We start from the raw sequence: 22,467 nt of genomic DNA, 5'->3' as shown, positions 1-22,467 counted from the left end.
TGGAGATGAGAGACGCATAGATGAGGGTTTCAGCAGCAGATGGACTGAAGTAGTGGCCGATATTATGGAGATGGAAGTACGTGGTCTTTGTGCTGGAGTGAATATGGGGTGTGAAGCTCAGCTTGGTGACAATAGGACAGCAAGATTGCAAACAATCTGGTTCAACCAGAGACAATGGCCAGGGAGGGTTTGGAAGATATCAAAGGTCTGGTCAGGTGGGCAGAACAGTGGCAAATGGAATTCAATCCAGAGAAGTGTGAGGTAATGCATTTGGGGAGGGCTAGCAAGGCAAGGGAATACACTATAAATGGTAGGACACTGAGAAGTGCAGAAGATCAGAGGGACCTTGGAGTGCATATCCACAGATCCCTGAAGGTAGCAGGACAGGTAGATAAGGTGGTTAAGAAGGCATACTTGCCGTTAATGGCCGAGGCATAGAATATAAGAGCAGGGAGGTTATGCTTGAACTGTATAAAACACTAATTAGGCCGCAGCTAGAATACTGCGTGCAGTTCTGGTCACCACATTACAGGAAGGATGGGATTGCACCAGAGGGGGTGCAGAGGAGATTTACGAGGATGTTGTCTGGGCTGGGGAATTTTAGCTATGAGGAAAGATTGGATAGGCTGGGGTTGTTTTCTTTGCAACAGAGGAGGCTGAGGGGATCTAATTGAGGTGTATAAAATTATGAGGGGTCTAGACAGAGTGGATAGGAAGGACATATTTCCCTTAGCAGAGGGGTCGATAACCCGGGGGCATAGATTTAAAGTAATTCGTGGAAGTTTTAGAGGGGATTTGAGGAGAATTTTTTTCACCCAAAGGGTGGTGGGGATCTGGAACTCTACCTGAAAGGGTGGTAGAGGCAGAGACCTTCATCACATTTAAAAAGTACTTGGATATGCACTTGAAGTGCTGTAACCTACAAGGCTACGGACCAAGTGCTGGAAAGTGGGATTAGGGTGGATAGCTCCTTGTCAACCGACACGGACACGATGGGCCGAATGGCCTCCTCCTGTGCTGTAAATTTCTATGATTCTATGGCTAGGGAATGGAGTTTGTGGCCGGGACTGGGAACAGAGTTTAGCTGGAAAAATTGCAGCTCATCCAAGACTGGATGTTGGATAAGTAGTCTGACGACAAATAAATAAATCCCAGAGTCGCAATATGGATTCCGCCCACTAAGGGGCACAATGGACATGATCTTCACCGCGTGCCAATTACAAGAGAAATGCAGGGAACAGCACCAACCGCTGTACATGGCCGCCTTTGATCTCACAAAGGCCTTCGACAGCATCAACTGTGAGGGATTATGGAGTGTCCTCCTCAAATTCGGCTGCCCTCAAAAGTTTGTCACCATCCTCCGCCTGCTTCACGACGACATGCAAGCCGTGATCCTGACCAGTTGTTCCACCATAGACCCAATCCATGTATGGACCGGGGTCAAACAAGGCTGTGTCATTGCACCAATGCTCTTCTCAATCTTCCTTGCGGCATTGCTCCATCTCACCCTCAGTAAGCTCCCCGCTGGAGTGTAGCTAATTTACAGAACAAACGGGAAACTGTTCAACCTCCGTCGCCTCCAGTCCAGACCCAAGGTCGTCCCTTCATCTGTCGTCGAATTACAGTATGCAGACAACGCTTGCGTCTGCGCACACTCGGAGGTTGAATTCCAAACCATCGTTAACACCTTCACCGAAGCGTATGAGAGCATAGGCCTTACACTAAACATCCGTAAGACAAAGGTCCTCTACCAACCTGCCCCCGCCACACAGTATTGCCCCCCCGATTATCAAAATCCATGATGAGGCCTTGGACAACATTGACCACTTTCCATACCTCGGGAGCCTACTGCCAACAAGAGCAGACGTCGATGACGAAGTCCAACACCGCCTTCAGTGTGCCAGTGCAGCCTTCGGTCGCCTGAGGAAGAGAGTGTTTGAAGACCAGGACCTCAAACCCGGCACCAAGCTCATGGTCTACAGAGCAGTAGTAATACCCGCCCTCCTGTATGCCTCAGAGACATGGACCATGTACAGCAGGCACCTCAAAGCACTGGAGTGGCACCACCAATGCTGCCTCCGCAAGATCCTGCAAATCCATTGGCAGGATAGGCGTACCAACGTCAGTGTTCTCGCTCAGGCCAGCATCGAAGCTTTGACCACGCTCGATCAGCTCCGATGGACGGGTCACATCGTCCACATGCCCGACACGAGACTCCCAAAACAAGCGCTCTACTCGGAGCTCCGACACGGCAGAGAGTCCCAGGTGGGCAGAGGAAACGCTTCAAGGACACCCTCAAAGCCTCCTTGGAAAAAGTGCAACATCCCCACCGAAACCTGGGAATCCCTGGCCCAGGACCGTACAAAGTGGAGGAGAAGCACCCGGGAAGGCGCCGAATACCTCGAGTCTCTTTGCCAGGAGCAAGTGGAAGGAGCGCACGTCAACCCAAGCACCCCACCCACCCGCCCCTTCAACCACCGTCTGCCCCACCTGTGACAGAGACTGTAGGTCCCGCATTGGACTCATCAGTCACCTGAGTGTAGTGTCCGAGTAGCAATAATACACGGACTGCAGGAGAACAATAATAACAGGTATTTACTGAACAGAGGGTAAGTTAAAAAACTGAAATACAGAAGCCTGCTATGGCTTTATATACAGGGGTGGTCACTGCCGGTACTGCAGTATAGAATCAGTTCTTCTCTTAAAGGTACATACACAACAATTCCTCCCCTTTTAGATAAACAGTACATAACATTCATTTAACAACTAAATAATAACTAATTACAATTACAATTTTCTCTGTACTATGTACATCAACTGAAATAATCATTTATAAGTTCAGTCTTTGACGAGGCTTCCTGATCCTGACTGGATAGCGCCTTTCTCGAGTATCCTGTTCTTGCGGTGGAGTTGATTCTGGCTCATTGTCATTGGTTGGTTCGTCAGCTTCCAATACCACTGCTTCTGAGGTAGACGCAATCTGTACTTCGGGTTGATTACCAGGTGCACCTGCTTGTGGTATGGGTTTGGCTTGTTCCTGTGACTCTAGAATCTGGTCAGCATGGCATCTCACGATGCTCTCTCCAATGTCCACTGTGTACATTAGTGGTCCCTGCTGTGTGCATATCGTTCCTGGCTGCCATTTTTCTGTTCGGTAGTCGCGGGCCAAGACTGGTTGCCCTATCTTGAAGCTCCTGGTTGGCTTCTCATTTATGTGCTGGAATTGCTTATCCTCAACATCTTGTCTTATGTTTGGTTTGAGCAAATCCAGGCGACATCTTAGCCTTCGGTTGAAGAACATTATGGCTGGAGCTTGGTTGGTGACTGCATGTGTCGCATTCCGGTAAGCAAACAAGAAATTATCCACCTTGTGTTGTAGTGGTATGTCGTCATTATGCATTGCCTTTATGGCCTTTTTAAAGGTCTGAACAAATCTCTCAGCCAATCCATTTGTGGCTGGATGATATGGGGCAGATGTGTAATGCTTCACCCCATTATTCCTCAGAAACCTCCGGAAATCCTCTGACACAAACTGTGGCCCATTGTCGAAGCAAATCTGTTCTGGCAAGCCATTCCTGGCGAAGATGGTCAGTAGGACTGCAATAGTTTTCTCCGTGGTGGTGGAGGACATTTTGATGACCTCTGGCCATTTCGAATGGGCGTCCACAGCGATTAGGAACATGAGTCCATAAATGGACCAGCAAAATCAATGTGTACCCGTTGCCATGGAGATGAGGGCCACTCCCATGGATGTAGCGGGGCCTGTGGTGGAGCGTTTTCGACCTTCTGGCATCCTGTGCAGCTCTTGGTCATATCCTCGATTTCTTTATCGATTCCCGGCCACCACACAAACACCCTGGCTAGGCTCTTCATTTTTACCCCTCCCAGATGACCCTCATAAAGCTCATTGAGCACTCTGTCTCTCAACTTGGGTGGAATTACCACTCGGGATCCACACATCAAGGTCCCCCGGCACACTGACAGCTGTTCTCTCCTTGGCGAGAATGCTGGCAACAGTGAGTCGCCATGTGCTGGCCATCCCTTCACCGTCAAATCATAGACCCGAGAGAGTGTCGGGTCATTTCGGGTTTCCTTCTCTATACTTGAGTTTGTAACAGGTAGACATTCGACTATGGTCGCATGGAATATCTCAACAGGGTCCACTGCAGGTGCTTCCTCTACCGTAGGCAACGATAGGCGCGACAGCCCATCAGCGTTTCCATGCTGTTTCGTACCCTTGTACTCTATGTCGTACTGATGTGCCCCTAGAAAAAGTGACCATCTTTGCAGCCGTTGCGCCGTCATCACCGGAACGCCCTTCTTTGGGTTAAAAATGGAGACCAGGGGCTGATGATCAGTCAGTAGGGTGAATTTCTGCCCGTGCAGATAGTGATTGAACTTCTTCACCCCCCACACCAGGCCGAGGGCCTCCCTGTCAATCTGGGCGTAGTTACGCTCGGCTGAGGTTAACGAGCGCGACGCAAAGGCTATTGGCCTCTCTGAACCGTCAAGGAATTTGTGTGACATCGCCGCTCCGATGCCATAGGGAGACGCATCACATGCTAACCAAATCGGTAGTGTTGGATTGTAGTGGGCCAATACTTCTTTTGAAGTGATTAGGCATTTACATTTCTGAAAGGCACGCTTACACTCATCACTCCATTTCCATGTTACTCCAGTTTGCAGCAGGGCGTTCAGTGGGTGCAGAATTGTAGATAAATTCGGCAAGAACTTATGGTAGTAGTTCACCAACCCGAGGAACGACCTCAGTTGCGACACATTTTCCGGTGCTGAAGCCTTGACTACAGCCTCAATCTTGTCTGGCAACTTATGCAACCCTTCCTCATCAATCATGTGGCCACAATACGAGCTTTGTCTCCTGAAGAACTCGCATTTGGGGCGGTTGGCTCATAGCCCATATTCCTGTAATCTCGTGAGCACCTGCTCCAGGTTGGCAAGGTGTTCGCTGTCATTTTTGCCCGTAACCAGGATGTCGTCCAAATAACACTGGGTCCCCGGGATCCCTTGCAGGACTTGTTCCATCGCCCTCTGCCAAATAGCCGGGGCTGATGCTACCCCGAATACCAGTCAATTGTACTGTTAAAGGCCTTTGTGAGTGTTTATCATGAGGTATTTCCTAGATGCTTCCTCCACCTCCATTTGTAGATACGCTTGGGCCAGATCAATCTTTGTAAAGCGTTTCCCTCCAGATAGTGAGGCGAAAATATCTTCTATCCGTGGATGTGGATATTGTACTGTGTGCCGGACTGGGTTCACAGTTACCTTGAAGTCCCCACAGATGCGAACCTTCTTCGGTTCCCCAGGCGTGCTGCTCAATGATTTCTTCATTACAGGAACGATGGGTGTGGCCCACTCGCTCCAGTCCACCTTGGACAGCACAACCGAACGCTCCAGACTCTCCAGCTCTGCTTCAACGGCTGGGCGGATTGCGTAAGGTACCGGTCTGGCCTTAAAAAATTTTGGGTTTGCATTATCTTCGATTTTTATCGTTGCCGTTACTCCTTTTAGAGTCCCAAGTCCTTGTTGGAACACCTCTTTCGCGTCAGTTAGAATCTTTGACAGTCATCCAGGTGTGATGTCATCATCCTTTTTATCAGTCACAGTTAGCGCCTGAATGGAATGCCAATCCAATTGTATTTTTCGGATCCATTCACGTCCCAATAATGGTGGTCCTCCATCTGGTAGTATATATAGATACAGTTTCTGTGTTTCCTTGCCATTGTATTCAACTGGCACCCTTATTTTTCCTCTGGGGTAGACTTTTTGCCCCGTGTATGTCTTCAATACAATGGACGTACCCTTGAAGGGTATGTGTGGGAATAGCCGCTCATAGTCTCGTCGATTCATGACAGTTAGGGCTGATCCTGTGTCCAATTCCATCTTTACTGGGGACCCTGCTATCATGAGGGTGACCCAAATGGTTTGGTGATCCTCCTTTGCGATCACGTTGTGTAACTTTAGACAACTTAGTCTCCTGCTCCCGGAATCCTTATCACTCTCCTGATCTTCGAACTACTGTCTGTCAATTTCTTTACTTTCTTGTACTTTTCCTTAGTAGTTCTTGTAGTGTTGGTTTTCTTTCCCGACCTGCGGACTCTTGCTATGTGCCCCATTTTCCCACATTGCCTGCATACTTTGTCCTTAAACCAGCAGTCCTTCTGATCATGGGTTGTTCTACCGCAGCGATAGCACTTTTCTGCTCCATACGCCATTTCGTTAGTGCTGTATTCTTGTGGTTTCTGTGGATTTCCGCAGCTCCCCGTGCTGCTGCTTCGTAGGATACTGCCACGCTGAAAGCCTGTTCTAGCGTCAGGTCCTTTTCCGAAAGTAGTCGTTTCTGGAGCCCGCAGACAAACTTATCCCGTAAGGTGTCTGCCAGTCCTGCTCCGAACTGGCAGTGCTTCGATAACTTGCGTAGTTCCGTAAGATAGTCAGCATTGCTCTCATCTTTGTGCTGGTTTCTTTTATGGAACTTGAATCTTTCTGCTATCAGCAGCGGTGTAGGGTTTAGGTGTTCCTGTAAGGTATTAACAATCTCTTCAAAACTTCTCCATTGGTTTAGCTGGGGTAATTAAATTCCGCAATAGGCCGTACGTTCTCGTGCCCATCAAATTTAATAATACCGACGCCTTCTTTCCATCGGCCACCTCATTTGCCTCGCAGTACACTTCAATTCTTTTCACATACGTGGTCCAGTCTTCTACCTCGTTGTCGAAAGCAGTGATACTGCCACTCTTCGGCATCTTGGGTGGTTTAAAATGGCGCCTCCCGTGCTTTTTCTTCTTCCCCAATAGATTAAAATGGCGCCTCCCGCGCTTTTCCTTCTTCCCCTTGCTGCCACGCTGCTCCTAGCGTTCTACAGGGTAATGGCGGCGACCCGCGGCTTCAGCGCATCTCACTTTTCCTTCCTCTCATTTTATTTTCTCTACGCTGCCCGGTTCTTGAGCACCGACCGCGCCCTGTGCACTCCACCCTCTCTCTTTTCCTCCCGACGATGCTGCATGGCTCCTTTTTCAGAGCCGCTCGATCGAGCCCGAGCCCGCCGCAGTCCGGAAGGGTCAGCGCGCTACCTGCTACCAGCACGATTTGCTGGAACACCTCGACTGGGGAGCCAAGCCCAGCTCTCCACAGCCTCCCCTGCAATTCTCCGAACTCCGATGGATTCCTGGGCGGTTGCCCGCGGTCGACGCCCATTGCTCTGACTTCGACCTCCCAGAAGCTTCTCTTCAGGGAAAGATCCCCGTGAGGTGATGCAGTACTGCAGGTGAGTTCGAACCTGCCTGTCGCCAGTGTAGTGTCCGAGTAGCAATAATACACGGACTGCAGGAGAACAATAATAACAGGTATTTACTGAACAGAGGGTAAGTTAAAAAACTGAAATACAGAAGCCTGCTATGGCTTTATATACAGGGGTGGTCACTGCCGGTACTGCAGTATAGAATCAGTTCTTCTCTTAAAGGTACATACACAACACTGAGAACTCATTTTTAATATCATCTTCGGTTCCGAAGGACTGCCTAAGAAGAGAAATGAGATGTTGAGCGAGGGGTGGAGTGCTGGAGCTGTGTGTCGTCAGCATACATGTGGATGCTGATGCCAAGTCTGCAGATGTTGTCACCAAGGGACAGCACATAGATGTGGAGAGGAATCCATGGGTGACTTTGAAGGTAAAGGTGAGGGGGTGGGTAAAGAAGCCATTGCTGGACATCCTCTGGCTATGATCGGATAGGTAAGAGTGGAACCAACCAATGCATTATTGCTACCGTCAGTGTCATTTGTGACTTTGGCTAGGGCAGTTTTGGCACTGTGGCAGGGATGGAAACCTGATTGGAGAAACTCAAAAATGGGCACGGATTTGGGAGGAGGCAGCATAGTCAAGGACTTTGGGGAGGAAAGGGAGATTGGAGATGGCACAGTAATCTACAAGGACAAAGGGTCAAGGCTGGGTTTTTTGAGGAGGGGAGTGGTGATGATGATTTTGAAAAGGAGGGGGAACAGGTCTTGAGAGGGAACCATTTAGTATGTCAGCTGGAAAGGACTTTGGGTGCTCAGCATTTTAGTGGGAATGGGATGGAGGAGATGAGGAGGTGGGTCTCTTGCACATGATGAGTGATGTAAGAAAACAATAAGCACTTGGTCTAAGTATTAAACAAGGCTTTAATCAACTGTTTTTCAAAATGGAGATCTAGTTGTGTCCTTCACTAGTTCCTGTTAAAGAATGTCCTGAGCAAGCTGGGCCCATGCCCGAGTATTTATACTCTCCCTGGACAGCGCCACCAGCAGGCCGCCCAGTATCATTTCATAAGTCATTTTTTAAATTATTTTTTTTATTCATTGATGGGATGTGGGCGTCGCTGGCTGGCTAGGCCTGCATTTAGTGCCCATCCCTAATTGCCCTTGAGAAGATGGTGGTGAGCCGCCTTCTTGAACCGCTGCAGTCCATATGGTGTAGGTACACCCACAATGCTGTTAGGAAGGGAGTTCCAGGATTTTGGCCCAGCGACAGTGAAGGAACGGCGATACAGGTCCAAGTCAGGATGGTGTGTGGCTTGGAGGGGAACTTGTAGGTGGTGATGTTCCCATGCGCCTGCTGCCCTTGTCCTTCTAAGTGGTAGAGGTCACATGAATGACAAGATTCATGTCAATGAGCTATGAGAGGCGATGAGAGAAACAAGAGAGAAGGATGCAAGTTCAGGGCTAGGGCAGATAGGAGTTTGGGTGAGGTGTGGCTTGGTGGGGAAGGGAAGGAAGCAACAGATGGTCTCAACATTAGTGACAAAGAAGTCTATGAGCTGCTTGCATTTGTTGTTGGAGGTGAGGGTGGTCCTTGCTGACGGACTTGGCACTGAAATGAATGCAACGTTGTGAACTTGGGGTACTTGCCCACTAGTTCCCCGTTAAAGATGGCTAAAAACGTTAGGGCTGGTGCATTCAGGAGTAAGTGAGTTTTTAACGGCGTGTTAAGTGACAATCATTGCCGAACAACACCTCTGACCCTGAAAAATTAATTTTTAGAAGTGTGGAGTCTCATTCCCTCAGAAGAAAATTCGTGTTGGGGATTATTTATTTTTAAAAAAAAATTTCTGTCTCTTTTCCTTAATCCCATCTGTATTTCCCAATCTTTATTTTGCTTTCTGTACATGATTTAAATCTAATTTACATTTCCTGCTTTATACTTCCTGGTTTAGACTCTGCGGGCTGAATATTAGCTCGGGGGGAGTGGGGGAGCTGTTTTGAGGTTGGGAAACTCGGAAGAACAGGCAGGACCTGATTAACATTTTCTGTCTCCGTTTCCCAGCCGCAGCCTGTCGGATTGAGAGGCTGGCTGGCTGGCTGTTGGTCAAGTAGGCCTTCGGTACCAGGCTGCAGCCGGGGAGGAGGGAGGCAGAGATGGTGGAGGAGATTGGAGGTCTGGGGGGAGTGGGCATATTGGAAGGGCCTCGTTTGGGGCGGGTGGGGGGGGGGGTGGGTGCTGGTGGAGGGGAGATCGAAAGAGTTGGTTTCGGGGGGAGATGGGAAGGACCTCAGGTGGAAGATCAGAAGGGTTGGGGTGGGAAGGATCGGGGGTGGGGGGGGGGGCGGGTGAAGCAGATAAACTGGATCCGTCGGGCAAGTGGAAAGGCATTTGGGTCTTGAAGTTGGCTGGTTGGGGCGGGTTTCAGACTTTTTACATTTTTAAATGCCACCCGACCCAAACCCACCTGATTTTGGGGTTAAAATTCTCCCTGCGTGTCTTTTAGTGAGGATTCTCCAATCTTATTGGTTGAAAGAACCTCGCTGTTTCTTTATCTGCTCCCAGATGCCCTGTAGAGGGCGCTGCGCTGGGGCAGACACCGCATTAGAGCAAGTCGCTGCTCTGAAGGCCACAAACTCTTTGTGGGCAACTGTCAGCGTGGTGAACGACGAGCACCGCTCCTTCACCACCGACCACAAAATCCGGGCCGTCTTCTGTGGAGTGCTCCACATTCCCAGTGGGAACTTTTATGCTACTCTCCTCACTTTCCTCTGCACATTGCCAATGAATGTCTTTTTTTTCATTCCACAATGATGGTTTCAAATGTAAATCCTTATAAGTTTACTTGTAAATTGAATAAAAAGTACTGTTTTTGCTCATTTTCTTTTTCGGTCACCTCTTCGTGATAGCTTTATTTCACAGCTGTTAACTTCACTGTGAATTTGGGCACGGTGCGTTGCAAACAATAGGCCCTGCACGGCTCAGTCATGTGCGGCGCATGTCCCAAATTGGGTCTTTAAGAAGGTCAGAGGTAACTTGGAAGGAATATGCTGACTGTTACTGTTTGCTTGTTACTTGCTTCCTCATTGCATTCCTCAATTTACACATGCCTGTTTCTTTGGCAGATCACGTGGGAAGTTTCTGAGGAGCAGAGGGAGGACTGCACCGCAAAAGGCAAGACTAGGGTACGTATTTATATACATCTGTAGGGTTTATCATAATAGTCCCCCCCCACCCCAACAAAAAGAAGGAAAATGGGAAAGGGAAGAGAAATTGAAAACTATTTGAATCCGCATCCTTTCCCTCTCCTAATCCCAGTCTTCTTTTCTCTGTTACTCTCCCAACTGATCTTCTATAACTTTCTGCTGGTCTTACTGTATCACAGCAGTAGTCAGGAGTGTTCTTATAAAGTGCGGCTAACCTGATCTGGACTGTGATGGGAAACCAACCTCTTTGCCATGGTGAAAACAAACCAGTTGAATAGAACGTTGAATTATATCGCTAGGTAAATTAAGTCTGAGTTGGAAAAAGCCATGCTAAAACCACAATGTGCACCTTGAGCACTCAAAGCTTCTTTGGCAGCACCTCCCAAACCCGCAACCTCTACCACCTAGAAGGAAAAGGGCAGCAGGCGCATGGGAACACCGCCACCTGCAAGTCACACACCATCCTGACTTGGAAATATATCGCCGATCCTTCATCGTCGCTGGGTCAGAATCCTGGAACTCCCTCCCTAACAGCACTGTGGGAGTACCTTCACCATTCAGACTGCAGCGGTTCAAGGCAGCGGCTCACCACCACCTTCTCAAAGGCAATTAGGGATGGGCAATAAATGCTGGCCTTGGTTCTTCCCTTGTAATAGAACCATCTCGGAACGAATAAAATAAAACCCTTGTTCAGTTTTGGTCACCAAGACTTTCACACCACAGAGGTGATGCAGAGAAGGTCACAAAGCTGAACCCTGAGGTCAAATGTTGAGAAGAGCCACTCCTGGAGATGCTTTCTTGACTATGAACAGCGCAGCAGCTCTCCGCAATGGCTCTGACTCCCTTTTGAAAGGAGGATTGGAGAAAGGCTGATGGAAGAGGTGGGAATCACTTTGTTTAATTTCTTACAGGAAGAATGCAACAATTTTATCCGGGTCCTGCAGTACCTCAACGACACACACATTTACACGTGCGGAACATTCGCCTTTAACCCACAGTGTGCCTACATTGTAAGAAAAATTCTCTCTTATTACTGAGGCCTCAGTGCGATAGTGCACTTCTCCTGTGTGTTTGAGTTTTCATGTGTCAATGACACTAGCAGAGCTGTAATGGTTCCCTCAGACTAATAAACAGTAAAGCATAAGAGTGGTGTTGTCATGGAAACCTATCACACGACCCTTCACACTCAGTTCATGGACAGGATGCAGTAATGTGAATAGAGGAAAAGAGATGTCATTGCCAATCAGGACAAATGTATTATTTTAATTTAAGCAGCTTTTTCTGACCTGGCTGTTAATGGATGTTCCAGGAATTGCATCAGCTCCAATTCTGGCCCATCTCGTGACTCTGCCCTGCTTTCAGGGGTTCTTCCCTTGGAATAGAACCAAAGAGCTGAGTTTGTGGTTCAGGCAAATATTCCTCACATTGGCTGTGAACCAGCACAAGTGAGTCAATTAGGGATGAGACTGGTGTTTGCAGTAGTGAGTGAGGAGCTGGTGTGATGTGCAGTAGTGAGTGAGGGGTTGGTGTGGTGTGCAGTAGTGAGTGAGGGGCTGGTGTGTGCAGTAGTGAGTGAGGGGCTGGTGTGGTGTGCAGTAGTGAGTGAGGGGCTGGTGTGGTGTGCAGTAGTGAGTGAGGGGCTGGTGTGGTGTGCGGGTGTAACACTTTTTAATTTATGATGTTTTTTATTTCAGAAGGTCTCTGATTTTGAGCTGGTGAAGGATGAGAACAGAGAGGTAATCCTGGAAAGTGGGAAAGCACGATGCCCTTACGACCCCGCTTTGCGACACACCACTGTGGTAGCAGGTCTTTGCGAATTTCTCTCCGATCTTTTTTAATAGAAAGGCTGAATCTGGTAACTGATTGATTGAGGGAGTGAGCATTGAGGCAGAATTTACTGCGCTCAGATTTTTATGGTGAACCAGAACCAAGTATGGAAACAGTTTTTACGTGGTAAATCCCCATATCACTGCATTTCCGGTATTGACTTTAAACCTTTACAGGCCTGATGGTGCGCAGCCCTGGTGGATGGTGTGGGGTTTGTGTCTGAGGTTCTTGCGAGGTGTATTATAAGAGGAGGTATAAGCTTTTTTGGCTACAGAATGGCCATTGCACCCAGAAGGTGAAAGTGAGTACATGTTCAGAATAGAATGCTGGTGGTGTTCCTGGATACAAACCATCAGGTTAAATTAAAGTAGAAGAGAAATAAATGTTAACAGCCCGAATCAGGGGCTGCAGTGGTACTATTAATATGTGGCAGGTTTGACGGGAGGGGGAGAATTTGATGCTGTACAAGGGAGAAAACCGTTCAAATGTTTATTTCCTCAAAGTGATTATTGATTTATTTTATGTCATACTTGCTCTTCTTATCTCCATTCCTCTCCTGTCCCTTACACCAAGCCATTCTCAGGGAGCAGGAAGGGACAGTCCAGCCCACAGGAGGTGTCAATGTATCTTCTGACTCTTCCTCTCGTAGAAAGGCTTGACTTATACAATTAGGGGAAACCCGAGTCCACGTGTCCACGGTAATAGTGATTCAATCTCTATCCCAGCTAAGATTGCAAGCTGATATGCAAGAACAATAACATATATTTATATAGCACCTTTAACGTAGTAAAACGTCCCAAGGTGCTTCACAGGAGCGTTATCAAACAAAATTTGACTTTGAGCCACATAAGGAGCTATTAGGGCGAGGTAGGTTTTAAGGACTGTCTTAATCGCTGTAATCTCCTCCAACCCCACAACCCTCCGCGATATCTGCGCTCCTCCATTTCTGGCCTCTTGAGCATCCCCGATTTTAATCGCTCCACCATTGGTGGCTGTGCCTTCAGCTGCCAAGGCCCTAAGCTCTAGAATTCCCTCCCTAAACCACTCCGCCTCTCCAACTTTCTTTTCTTCTTTAAGACGCTCCTTAAAACCTACTTCTTTGACAATGTTTTTTGTCATCTGTCCTAATATCTCCTTATGTGGCTCAGTGTCAAATTTTGTTTTATAATGCTCCTGTGCAGAGCCTTGGGATGTTTTACTACATTAAAGGCGCTATATAAATAAAAGTTGATGTTGTTAAAGGAGGAAAGAGAGGTAGAGTGGCGTAGAGGCTTAGGGAGGGAATTCCAGCTCTTAGGACCTTGGCAGCTGAAGGCACGGCCGCCAATGGTGGAGTGATTAAAATCCGTGATGCTCAAGAGGCCAGAATTGGAGAAGCGCAGATATCTGAGGGTTGTTGGGCTGGAGGAGATTGCAGAGATAGGGAGGGGCGAGGCCATGGAGGAAATTGAAAACAAGGATGAGAATTTTAAAATCGAGGCGTTGCTTAACTGGGAGCCAATGTAGGTCAGTGAGCACAAGGGTGATGGGTGAACCAGACTTGATTAAGAGTTAGGAGAGCTTTGGATGACCAAGTTTACGCAGGGTAGAATGTGGGACGCCAACCAGGAGTGCGTTGGAATAGTCAGGTCTAGAGGTAACAAAGGCATGGAAGAGGGTTTCCGCAGCAGATGAGTGGAGTTGGGCAATGTTACGGAGGTGGAAATAGGCGGTCTTAGTGATGGCGTAGATATGTGGTTAGAAGCTCATCTCGGTCAAATATGACACACAGGTTCAGCCTCAGACAGTTGCCAGAGAGAGGGATGGAGTCAGGTGCTAGGGAACGGAGTTTGTGCGGGGACTGAAGACAATGGCTTCAGTCTTCCCAATACAGGAAACTTTGTGTTATCAGGAGGCTAAATGTCCGGCAAGCTCGAGCCACCGGCAAAAATCAGGAGCTGTTTTGTTAGGTTTTTTTTCTTCTCGTGGCTTTTTTTTCAACAGTCAGGCTCTGCAAAGTCTCTCTGAAGCTGTTGCTAAGCGACAGAGACGCTTCCAAGGTACGGCCAACTGTTTAGAAGCTGTTGCTAAGCAACAGTGTTTGTTGCCAGATTCGGAGCTGAAAAGCTCCGTATGCTTCAACATTAACGCTGGTTTGTCCGGCAGTTTTGAGGGAACGGCAAAAGCTCGGTCCCGTCGGTGCCGGATAGCACAAAGTTTCCTGTATTTAGTTGGAGGATATTTCTGCTCATCCAGTATTGGACAAGCAGTCTGACAATTTAGAGACCATGGAGGGGCTAAGAGAAGTGGTGCTGAGGTAGAGCTGGGTGTCCCCAGTGTACATGTGGAAACTTGACGCTGTGGTTTTGGATGATGTCGCTGAGGGGCAGCATGTAGATGATGTAAGGGGTGGTGTGTGGGTTGTTTGTCAGCTTCACCTCTAACTCCTTTGAGTGGTTCGAATCGCTCCTACTCCCTTTTGTTCAAGACTTTGGACTTATTTGGTGGTTGTAATAAACTTGCAACAGACACCTGGGTTAGTCAAAAGAATTCAGATCTTTATTTTGAGACAGGAAAATATACAATACAATAAAACTTATACTCTAAAAGGGTGGGGAACACTCGGAATAAGCGAGGGAGAATTACAATATACAAAATGCCTTACCCTCCCAACCCCATTACACTAACTAGGTTGGAAGCCAGAGGACCAAGAAATGCTCACCAAAACAACTTTCTTGACAGACTGTAGAGGTTCGCAATTTCGGGGTTCTCCTTAGTTGTGGCGGTTGGGTTCTGCCATACCCCGGACGTGGTAGAAGACTGCACCTGCATTGGGTCTTCAGTTTGGGTTGGTTCGCTGATGCGGTTAGTCGTGCTATTGGATGTATCGGGTAAGTACCCAATTTTCTTTGGTTAGGGCAAGTTTTAGGGTCTTTTGTGTCCAAATCTTACCATGGGGTAAGTTGGACTAGCCTGTAGAGTGGAAACAAGTCTTTGGTTTTGTGAATTTTCGGCGGTTGGTTTCTTGTTGGTCGTGGTGGCTCAGTATTACCTGGTTGGTGGTAATACTGGTAGTCGTTGGTTTCTTTAGGCCTTAAGTTGCCGCGACTTTCGTTCTCCTTCTGTTTCTTCAAGTCTCCGATGATGGTGATCTCTCTCTCGAACTGGTTGGCTGAACTTGAACTGCACTGAGCTGTCTGATGATGAACTGAACATTGAGCTGAACTGACTTGACTGTTGAACTGAAAAGGCAGGCCTCAATTATACTAATTTGAGGCCTGGCTTATCTGACCGCCAAATCTCGGGTTTCTTTGTTAAATTTGGCGGGCTCGTTATTTTTAATGTGGTTTAAAACTTTAACGAGCTTCGGGGATGGCCCATCTAACTTTTAATTGGCCTTTAACTGGTTTTGGGAACCAGTTTAAAAATGCAAAACGTTTGTCAGTCTCTTTTTGGTTTTGGATTGTGGTTTGATTGTTGTATCCTGTAGGGCTATGTTCTTTTCTTTGTGTTGCTGGGGATAGGTACTGTTTTATTCATGTACCTTGGCTCTGTGTTTTTCGGCGGGAACAGGTTTCATTGTCCTTCTGTAAAGGCTGAGGTGGCCTCGGACATTCCCAGACTGTCCAATATCCAAACTCGAGGGCCCACCCCACCTTCCCTGTATCACAGCCTTTTGCAAGTCTGAACATACCCTTTTAAACCAGCCAAATCTTCCTGGGATTTTTATTTTTAAATCCCTTTGGCCCAATAATTCCTTAAAACAATCCAAAATCTCTTCCTTACATTTAGGGAAAATGTGTAATTTAACTCTTTGAATTCTTCTGTTAGGCCCAACCATACATTTTATCCTTTTTACAGATTTCTTCTGTGACGGTCCAAAATCATTTTAAATAAGGTTATTCTTCTGTTTTGGGGTTTTGCAGAAATTTTTGAACCTTACAATGAGAAATAGGAGGGGGCAAGAATAGACCTTTGGGGGACCCCAGAGGTAACAGTGCAGGAGCGGGAAGAGAAGCTATTGCAGGTGATTCTCTGGCTACGATTAGATAGATAAGAATATAACCAGGCGAGTGCAGTCCCACCCAGCTGGACAATGGTGGAGAGGCATTGGAGGAGGATGATGTGGCCAACCATGTCAAAGGCTGCAGACAGGTCGAGAAAGACGAGAAGGGATAGTTTACCTTTGTCACAGTCACATAGGATGTCATTTGTGACTTTGAAGAGAGCTGCTTCGGTACTGTGGCAGGGGCAGAAACCTGATTGGAGGGATTCAAATATGGAGTTCCGGGAAAGATGGGCACATTCAAGGACTTTGGAGAGGAAAGGGAGATTGGAGATAGGATGGTAAGTTGCAAGGATGGAGGGGGTCAAGACTTATTTTTTTGAGGAGAGGGGTGATGACGGCAGCTTTGAAGGTGAGGGGGACAGTATTCGAGGAGAGGGAACCGTTAACAATATCAGCTTACATGGGAGCCAGGAAGGGAAGATATATATACATCTTCCCTTCCTGGCTCCCATGTAAACTGATATTGTTAACGGTTCCCTCTCCTCGGGTAACTGGGCATCACTTTTTTATATATATAAAATTTTAAAACGTGATGATCAGTTATCAGGGTGGGAGTTGGTCTGCTGGTACCAGCACTTTGCCACAGTTTTGGGCTGGTGGTTTCCCATACACTTGAGTTCCTGATCTTGGTGGGTTTATTGGGTAGAGGCAAAGTGAGGTAAAATCGGAAGTAATTTCCTCCTTTCAGCCCCCCCCATTTTCCACAACCACCTTTTTGAGCTTCTGCTAGCTCAAAGGCAACATTAACAAAGCCCTGAGAACAGATTGCTGAGTGCCTACCCATTCGCACAACTGGGGAATGTGGTGCGGTATTGATGAGATCTAAGGGAGGGGAAAAGGAACTCCTGTTTCTTGTTCAAATCGAGGATTAAAAACAAATGATTTTTAAATTCAAATGAGACTGGAATGTGAGTGGAGTGAAGCTGATAACATGCAATCAGTGCTACCACTGTGGGACCTCGTGTGCTGATAAATGGCTAACTAGCTCTCCTCTCTCTGACCCTGTAATATCAGATGGTCTGCTGTATGCTGCAACTGCATCCGATCTCCAAGGGACTCAATTCCTTATTTCCAGGGCAATGGGTCCTTTCAATCAGCGAATCACAACAGAGACATTAGATTCCTGGCTGAAAGGTGAGAAATGAAAAGTTTTTGATAAATGTATTGATCAGATGTTATGTTGGAAGAAGGAAAGATGATTAATCAGTTGTTTTGCGTCAGTGTCACAACTGGAGGTACACAGCAGGGCCCTGGGCTCCAGGGATATTACATTTTGCTGCCTTCCTCCATGCAGCTTTACAGACTGCCTGAGTACTCTGATCTCCTCCTTTTGTTTTAGTTTTTTTGAAGTCCCTCAATGTGCTGCACAACTGACCAGTGTCCTGTAAAAATTCTGTAATCTCTCAAAAACCTGAGAAGGAGCTTTTAAGAAGGTCACAAATATCCCAGATACAAATGATTGCAAAAAGGGCTGACTAAATGATACACATATTAACTGGTCATCATGTGAAACCAACTCAGTATAAGGCTCCCTGCACTTGATTTCCAGAGGTTGCTTTTTAAACTTGTGTTATTTGCATATTACAATCTGAGCTTTTCTTCTGTTTTGCCACTTTTGTTTCAGGAAACTGCTTTTCTTCACTTCCTTTGATAGAGTAAGAGATGTATGTTAAGATCTCCTTTCTTCAAAGTCAAAGATTAGCTGTACTGTGATATGACAAAACAAAATCGGACTTCAATTTTCTTTCAATTATTTTGGTTGTTCCTGGAACAGAGATGACATTGCAAGTTCCCCATTGGGTCCAACATGGTTGATGATAAAATAATTTCCTATACAGGAAACTTTGTGTTATCCGGAGGCGAACCATCCAGCAAGCTCGAGCCACCAGCAAAAATCAGGAGCCGTTTTTTATTCTTTTCGTTTCTTTTCTTTGCTTTTTTTGAACAGTCGAGCTCTGCAACGTCTGTAGCTAAGCAACAGCTTCAGCTAGAGATGCTACAGAGACGCTTGCCGACTGTTGCTAAGCAACAGGGTTTGTTGATTCATACGGAGATGAAAATCTCTATGTTTCAACATTAGCTCTGGAGTGTACGGCAGTTTTGAGGGAACGGCAGCAGCTCGGTCCCGTCAGTGCCAGATAGCACAAAGTTTCCTGTAGTTTCAGACCCCTCAGCCACCCCTCCATCACCTTTGGTGAGGTACTACTTACATTTAGCTGACCTTTTTACCGAAATAATTAGCTGTTATAAACAAACTGTTCAGGTACTGTCCTGTTCAAGTACTGTCCTATGTAGTCAACTAATATCACTGCATCACTGCTCATATCACTTTGGGAATGCCATCTTTATATCTTCATGTCATGTCTTCCAACACCTTCATTCACCAGCAATAGTTACCCAAATACCACAGGGCCGGTTATGTCAATTTTAGACAGCGCCCTCCAACCTCTGGCAGCACTGACCCCACCATAACAGGCAGGGTCAGCTCATTTAACTATCAATTGGCGATTCTGTAGTGCAAATCTCATGTTGAGTACTGTGCTGGGGGTGCTTGGGAATTGAGAGTGCAGCCTTTATAAAGTCAAGTTTGGCTGTAGAGTGCAGCAGCAGTTTAGGGGAGCAGCAAGCAAGTGCTTGGTGCAGTGAGTTAACTGTCGGGTCGCTGGTCTGGATGGATCATGCGATTTTTGTGCCACTTTTAAAGAATAACTCTGGCCACGATTTTCTGGTTTGAGGCGGCTTGGGAGCGGGTCAGCTGCCTTCCGGGTTCCAGTCCCGCCGCCAACGACATCTGGCCCACAGACATGATTTTGCGTCAGTTGGCCTTGTTAAGCCCGCCCTGCGGGCTTGCCGTCCAATTAAGAAGAAGCCGGTGTCAGATGACATCATTTGATGACGCGTCATCTGCCGGTTTTCTTAAAGGGATCACGCACAATTTTTTTTGACAGCTGATTTCTCAGTGTTTGACAGCATTGAGGTGCACAGGTGAGCTCTTGCACCCAGGCTCTCCAGTGACTCCCTCCTTAGGCTCGAACAGATGGCAGCTGCAGGTAAGGTTATAGAAGCGATCTGTCACTAGTGAGGGAGATTCTCCCAATGAGGTGGTACTACACATACAATTCAAAACTTGTTACCTATAGAAAAGTCTAAATACATTAAAAATGAATTTCCCAATATTTTCTTACCTCTGAAACTCACCAGTGCACCATTGGATCCTTCACACCACTTCTGCAGCTGTCATCAATGCATAAACATTACAGCAGACTCTCAACATGCCACACTTACCTAGCGTGGTGTCTGGATGTTGCGATGCCCGCAGTAGAAGTGTCAAAATTGGAAAAAGCCTGTTAACTGCCTTTTAACAAGCAGTTAAGTGGCTATAATCCTCTTCCCGCCGTTAGGTGTTGGGTCCATGCACAAATCGGAGACCTGACATTTGAAGATTGATTGGAGGCGGGTTGACAGCGGGTTTCCGACCCGCTGTCAATCTTCGCGATTTTGCCGGATGTCCTGCCTCCAAACCCACCCCCTGAGCGCCGGCAAAATTCCGGCCTTTGTCTTTCCATTTCTGTCATGATTTTGCGGTTTTTGCCAACCCACTATCTCACCATCCCCGTCATCCGCATCACTGTCGGCTCCTTCTCAAAAGAGAGCCTCTAGACATTAACAATAGGATGCATCTTTCCTCTTGAGAAATAAATGCGGATGCCCGATAACAATTGCCGATCTCCTTTTTGTACTGGTTACCACCACTCCGGAACCACTCTGCCTCGTATCCAGTGTGTGTGTACACGTGTGTCTACACGTGTGTGTGTGTGTGTCTACACGTGTGTGTGTGTACACGTGTGTGTGTGTGTGTGTGTACACGTGTGTGTGTGTACACGTGTGTGTGTGTGTACACGTGTGTGTACACGTGTGTACACGTGTGTGTGTGTGTGTGTACATGTGTGTGTGTACACGTGTGTGTGTGTACACGTGTGTGTGTGTGTGTGTGTGTACACGTGTGTGTGTGTACACGTGTGTGTGTGTGTACACGTGTGTGTGTGTGCACGTGTGTGTGTGTGTGTGCACGTGTGTGTGTGTGCACGTGTGTGTGTGTACACGTGTGTGTGTGTGTGTACACGTGTGTGTGTGTGTGTACACGTGTGTGTGTGTGTGTACACGTGTGTGTGTGTGTGTACACGTGTGTGTGTGTGTACACGTGTGTGTGTGTGTGTACACGTGTGTGTGTGTGTGTGTGTGTGTGTACACGTGTGTGTGTGTGTGTGTGTGTGTGTGTGTGTGTGTGTGTACACGTGTGTGTGTGTACACGTGTGTGTGTACACGTGTGTGTGTACACGTGTGTGTGTGTGTACACGTGTGTGTGTGTGTACACGTGTGTGTGTGTGTACACGTGTGTGTGTGTGTACACGTGTGTGTGTGTGTACACGTGTGTGTGTGTGTACACGTGTGTGTGTGTGTACGTGTGTGTGTGTGTACGCGTGTGTGTGTGTGTACGCGTGTGTGTGTGTGTACGCGTGTGTGTGTGCGCGCGTGTGTGTGCGCGCGTGTGTGTGCGCGCGCGTGTGTGCGCGCGCGTGTGTGCGCGCGCGTGTGTGTGCGCGCGCGTGTGTGTGCGCGCGCGTGTGTGCGCGCGCGTGTGTGTGCGCGTGTACGCGTGTGTGCGCGTGTACGCGTGTGTGCGCGTGTACGCGTGTGTGCGCGTGTACGCGTGTGTGCGCGTGTACGCGTGTGTGCGCGTGTACGCGTGTGTGCGCGTGTACGCGTGTGTGCGCGTGTACGCGTGTGTGCGCGTGTACGCGTGTGTGCGCGTGTACGCGTGTGTGCGCGTGTACGCGTGTGTGCGCGTGTACGCGTGTGTGTGTGTGTACGCGTGTGTGTGTGTACGCGTGTGTGTGTGTACGCGTGTGTGTGTGTGTACGCGTGTGTGTGTGTACGCGTGTGTGTGTGTGTACGCGTGTGTGTGTGTGTACGCGTGTGTGTGTGTGTACGCGTGTGTGTGTGTGTACGCGTGTGTGTGTGTGTACGCGTGTGTGTGTGTGTACGCGTGTGTGTGTGTGTACGCGTGTGTGTGTGTGTACGCGTGTGTGTGTGTGTACGCGTGTGTGTGTGTGTACGCGTGTGTGTGTGTGTACGCGTGTGTGTGTGTGTACGCGTGTGTGTGTGTGTACGCGTGTGTGTGTGTGTACGCGTGTGTGTGTGTGTACGCGTGTGTGTGTGTGTACGCGTGTGTGTGTGTGTACGCGTGTGTGTGTGTGTACGCGTGTGTGTGTGTACGCGTGTGTGTGTGTACGCGTGTGTGTGTGTGTACGCGTGTGTGTGTGTGTACGCGTGTGTGTGTGTGTACGCGTGTGTGTGTGTGTACGCGTGTGTGTGTGTGTACGCGTGTGTGTGTACGCGTGTGTGTGTGTGTACGCGTGTGTGTGTGTGTACGCGTGTGTGTGTGTGTACGCGTGTGTGTGTGTGTACGCGTGTGTGTGTGTGTACGCGTGTGTGTGTGTGTACGCGTGTGTGTGTGTGTACGCGTGTGTGTGTGTGTACGCGTGTGTGTGTGTGTACGCGTGTGTGTGTGTGTACGCGTGTGTGCGTGTGTACGCGTGTGTGCGTGTGTACGCGTGTGTGCGTGTGTACGCGTGTGTGCGTGTGTACGCGTGTGTGCGTGTGTACGCGTGTGTGCGCGTGTACGCGTGTGTGCGCGTGTACGCGTGTGTGCGCGTGTACGCGTGTGTGCGCGTGTACGCGTGTGTGCGCGTGTACGCGTGTGTGCGCGTGTACGCGTGTGTGCGCGTGTACGCGTGTGTGCGCGTGTACGCGTGTGTGTACGCGTGTGTGTGTGTGTACGCGTGTGTGTGTGTACGCGTGTGTGTGTGTACGCGTGTGTGTGTGTGTACGCGTGTGTGTGTGTGTACGCGTGTGTGTGTGTGTACGCGTGTGTGTGTGTGTACGCGTGTGTGTGTGTACGCGTGTGTGTGTGTACGCGTGTGTGTGTACGCGTGTGTGTGTACGCGTGTGTGTGTGTACACGTGTGTGTGTGTGTGTACACGTGTGTGTGTGTGTGTACACGTGTGTGTACACGTGTGTGTGTGTACGTGTGTGTGTGTACACGTGTGTGTGTGTACACGTGTGTGTGT

The 22,467-nt window shown here is 48.2% G+C and overlaps 1 protein-coding gene across 2 annotated transcripts in view; it reads left to right on the top strand.

Annotated features, from left to right (window-relative positions):
- LOC147113983 (semaphorin-4B-like) overlaps positions 1-22,467 on the top strand; it is a 66,788-nt gene that overhangs the window by 33,156 nt on the left and 11,165 nt on the right. Inside the window, exons 3-6 of one of the 2 annotated variants that reach the window (XM_085995452.1) lie at positions 10,381-10,440; positions 11,373-11,471; positions 12,156-12,267; positions 17,351-17,470. In XM_085995452.1, the coding sequence (XP_085851578.1) occupies positions 10,381-10,440; positions 11,373-11,471; positions 12,156-12,267; positions 17,351-17,470 (391 nt within the window). The remainder of the gene's footprint in view (positions 1-10,380; positions 10,441-11,372; positions 11,472-12,155; positions 12,268-17,350; positions 17,471-22,467) is intronic. The other variant, XM_085995453.1, reaches the window with a different exon arrangement.

Source organism: Somniosus microcephalus, chromosome 8, assembly GCF_052327205.1.
Source record: "Somniosus microcephalus isolate GS21.2 chromosome 8, FLI_Smic_1.0, whole genome shotgun sequence".
Lineage (NCBI taxonomy): Eukaryota > Metazoa > Chordata > Chondrichthyes > Squaliformes > Somniosidae > Somniosus > Somniosus microcephalus.
The sequence above is the reverse complement of the archived record's forward strand: the minus strand, read 5'-3'. Positions and strand labels throughout refer to the sequence as shown.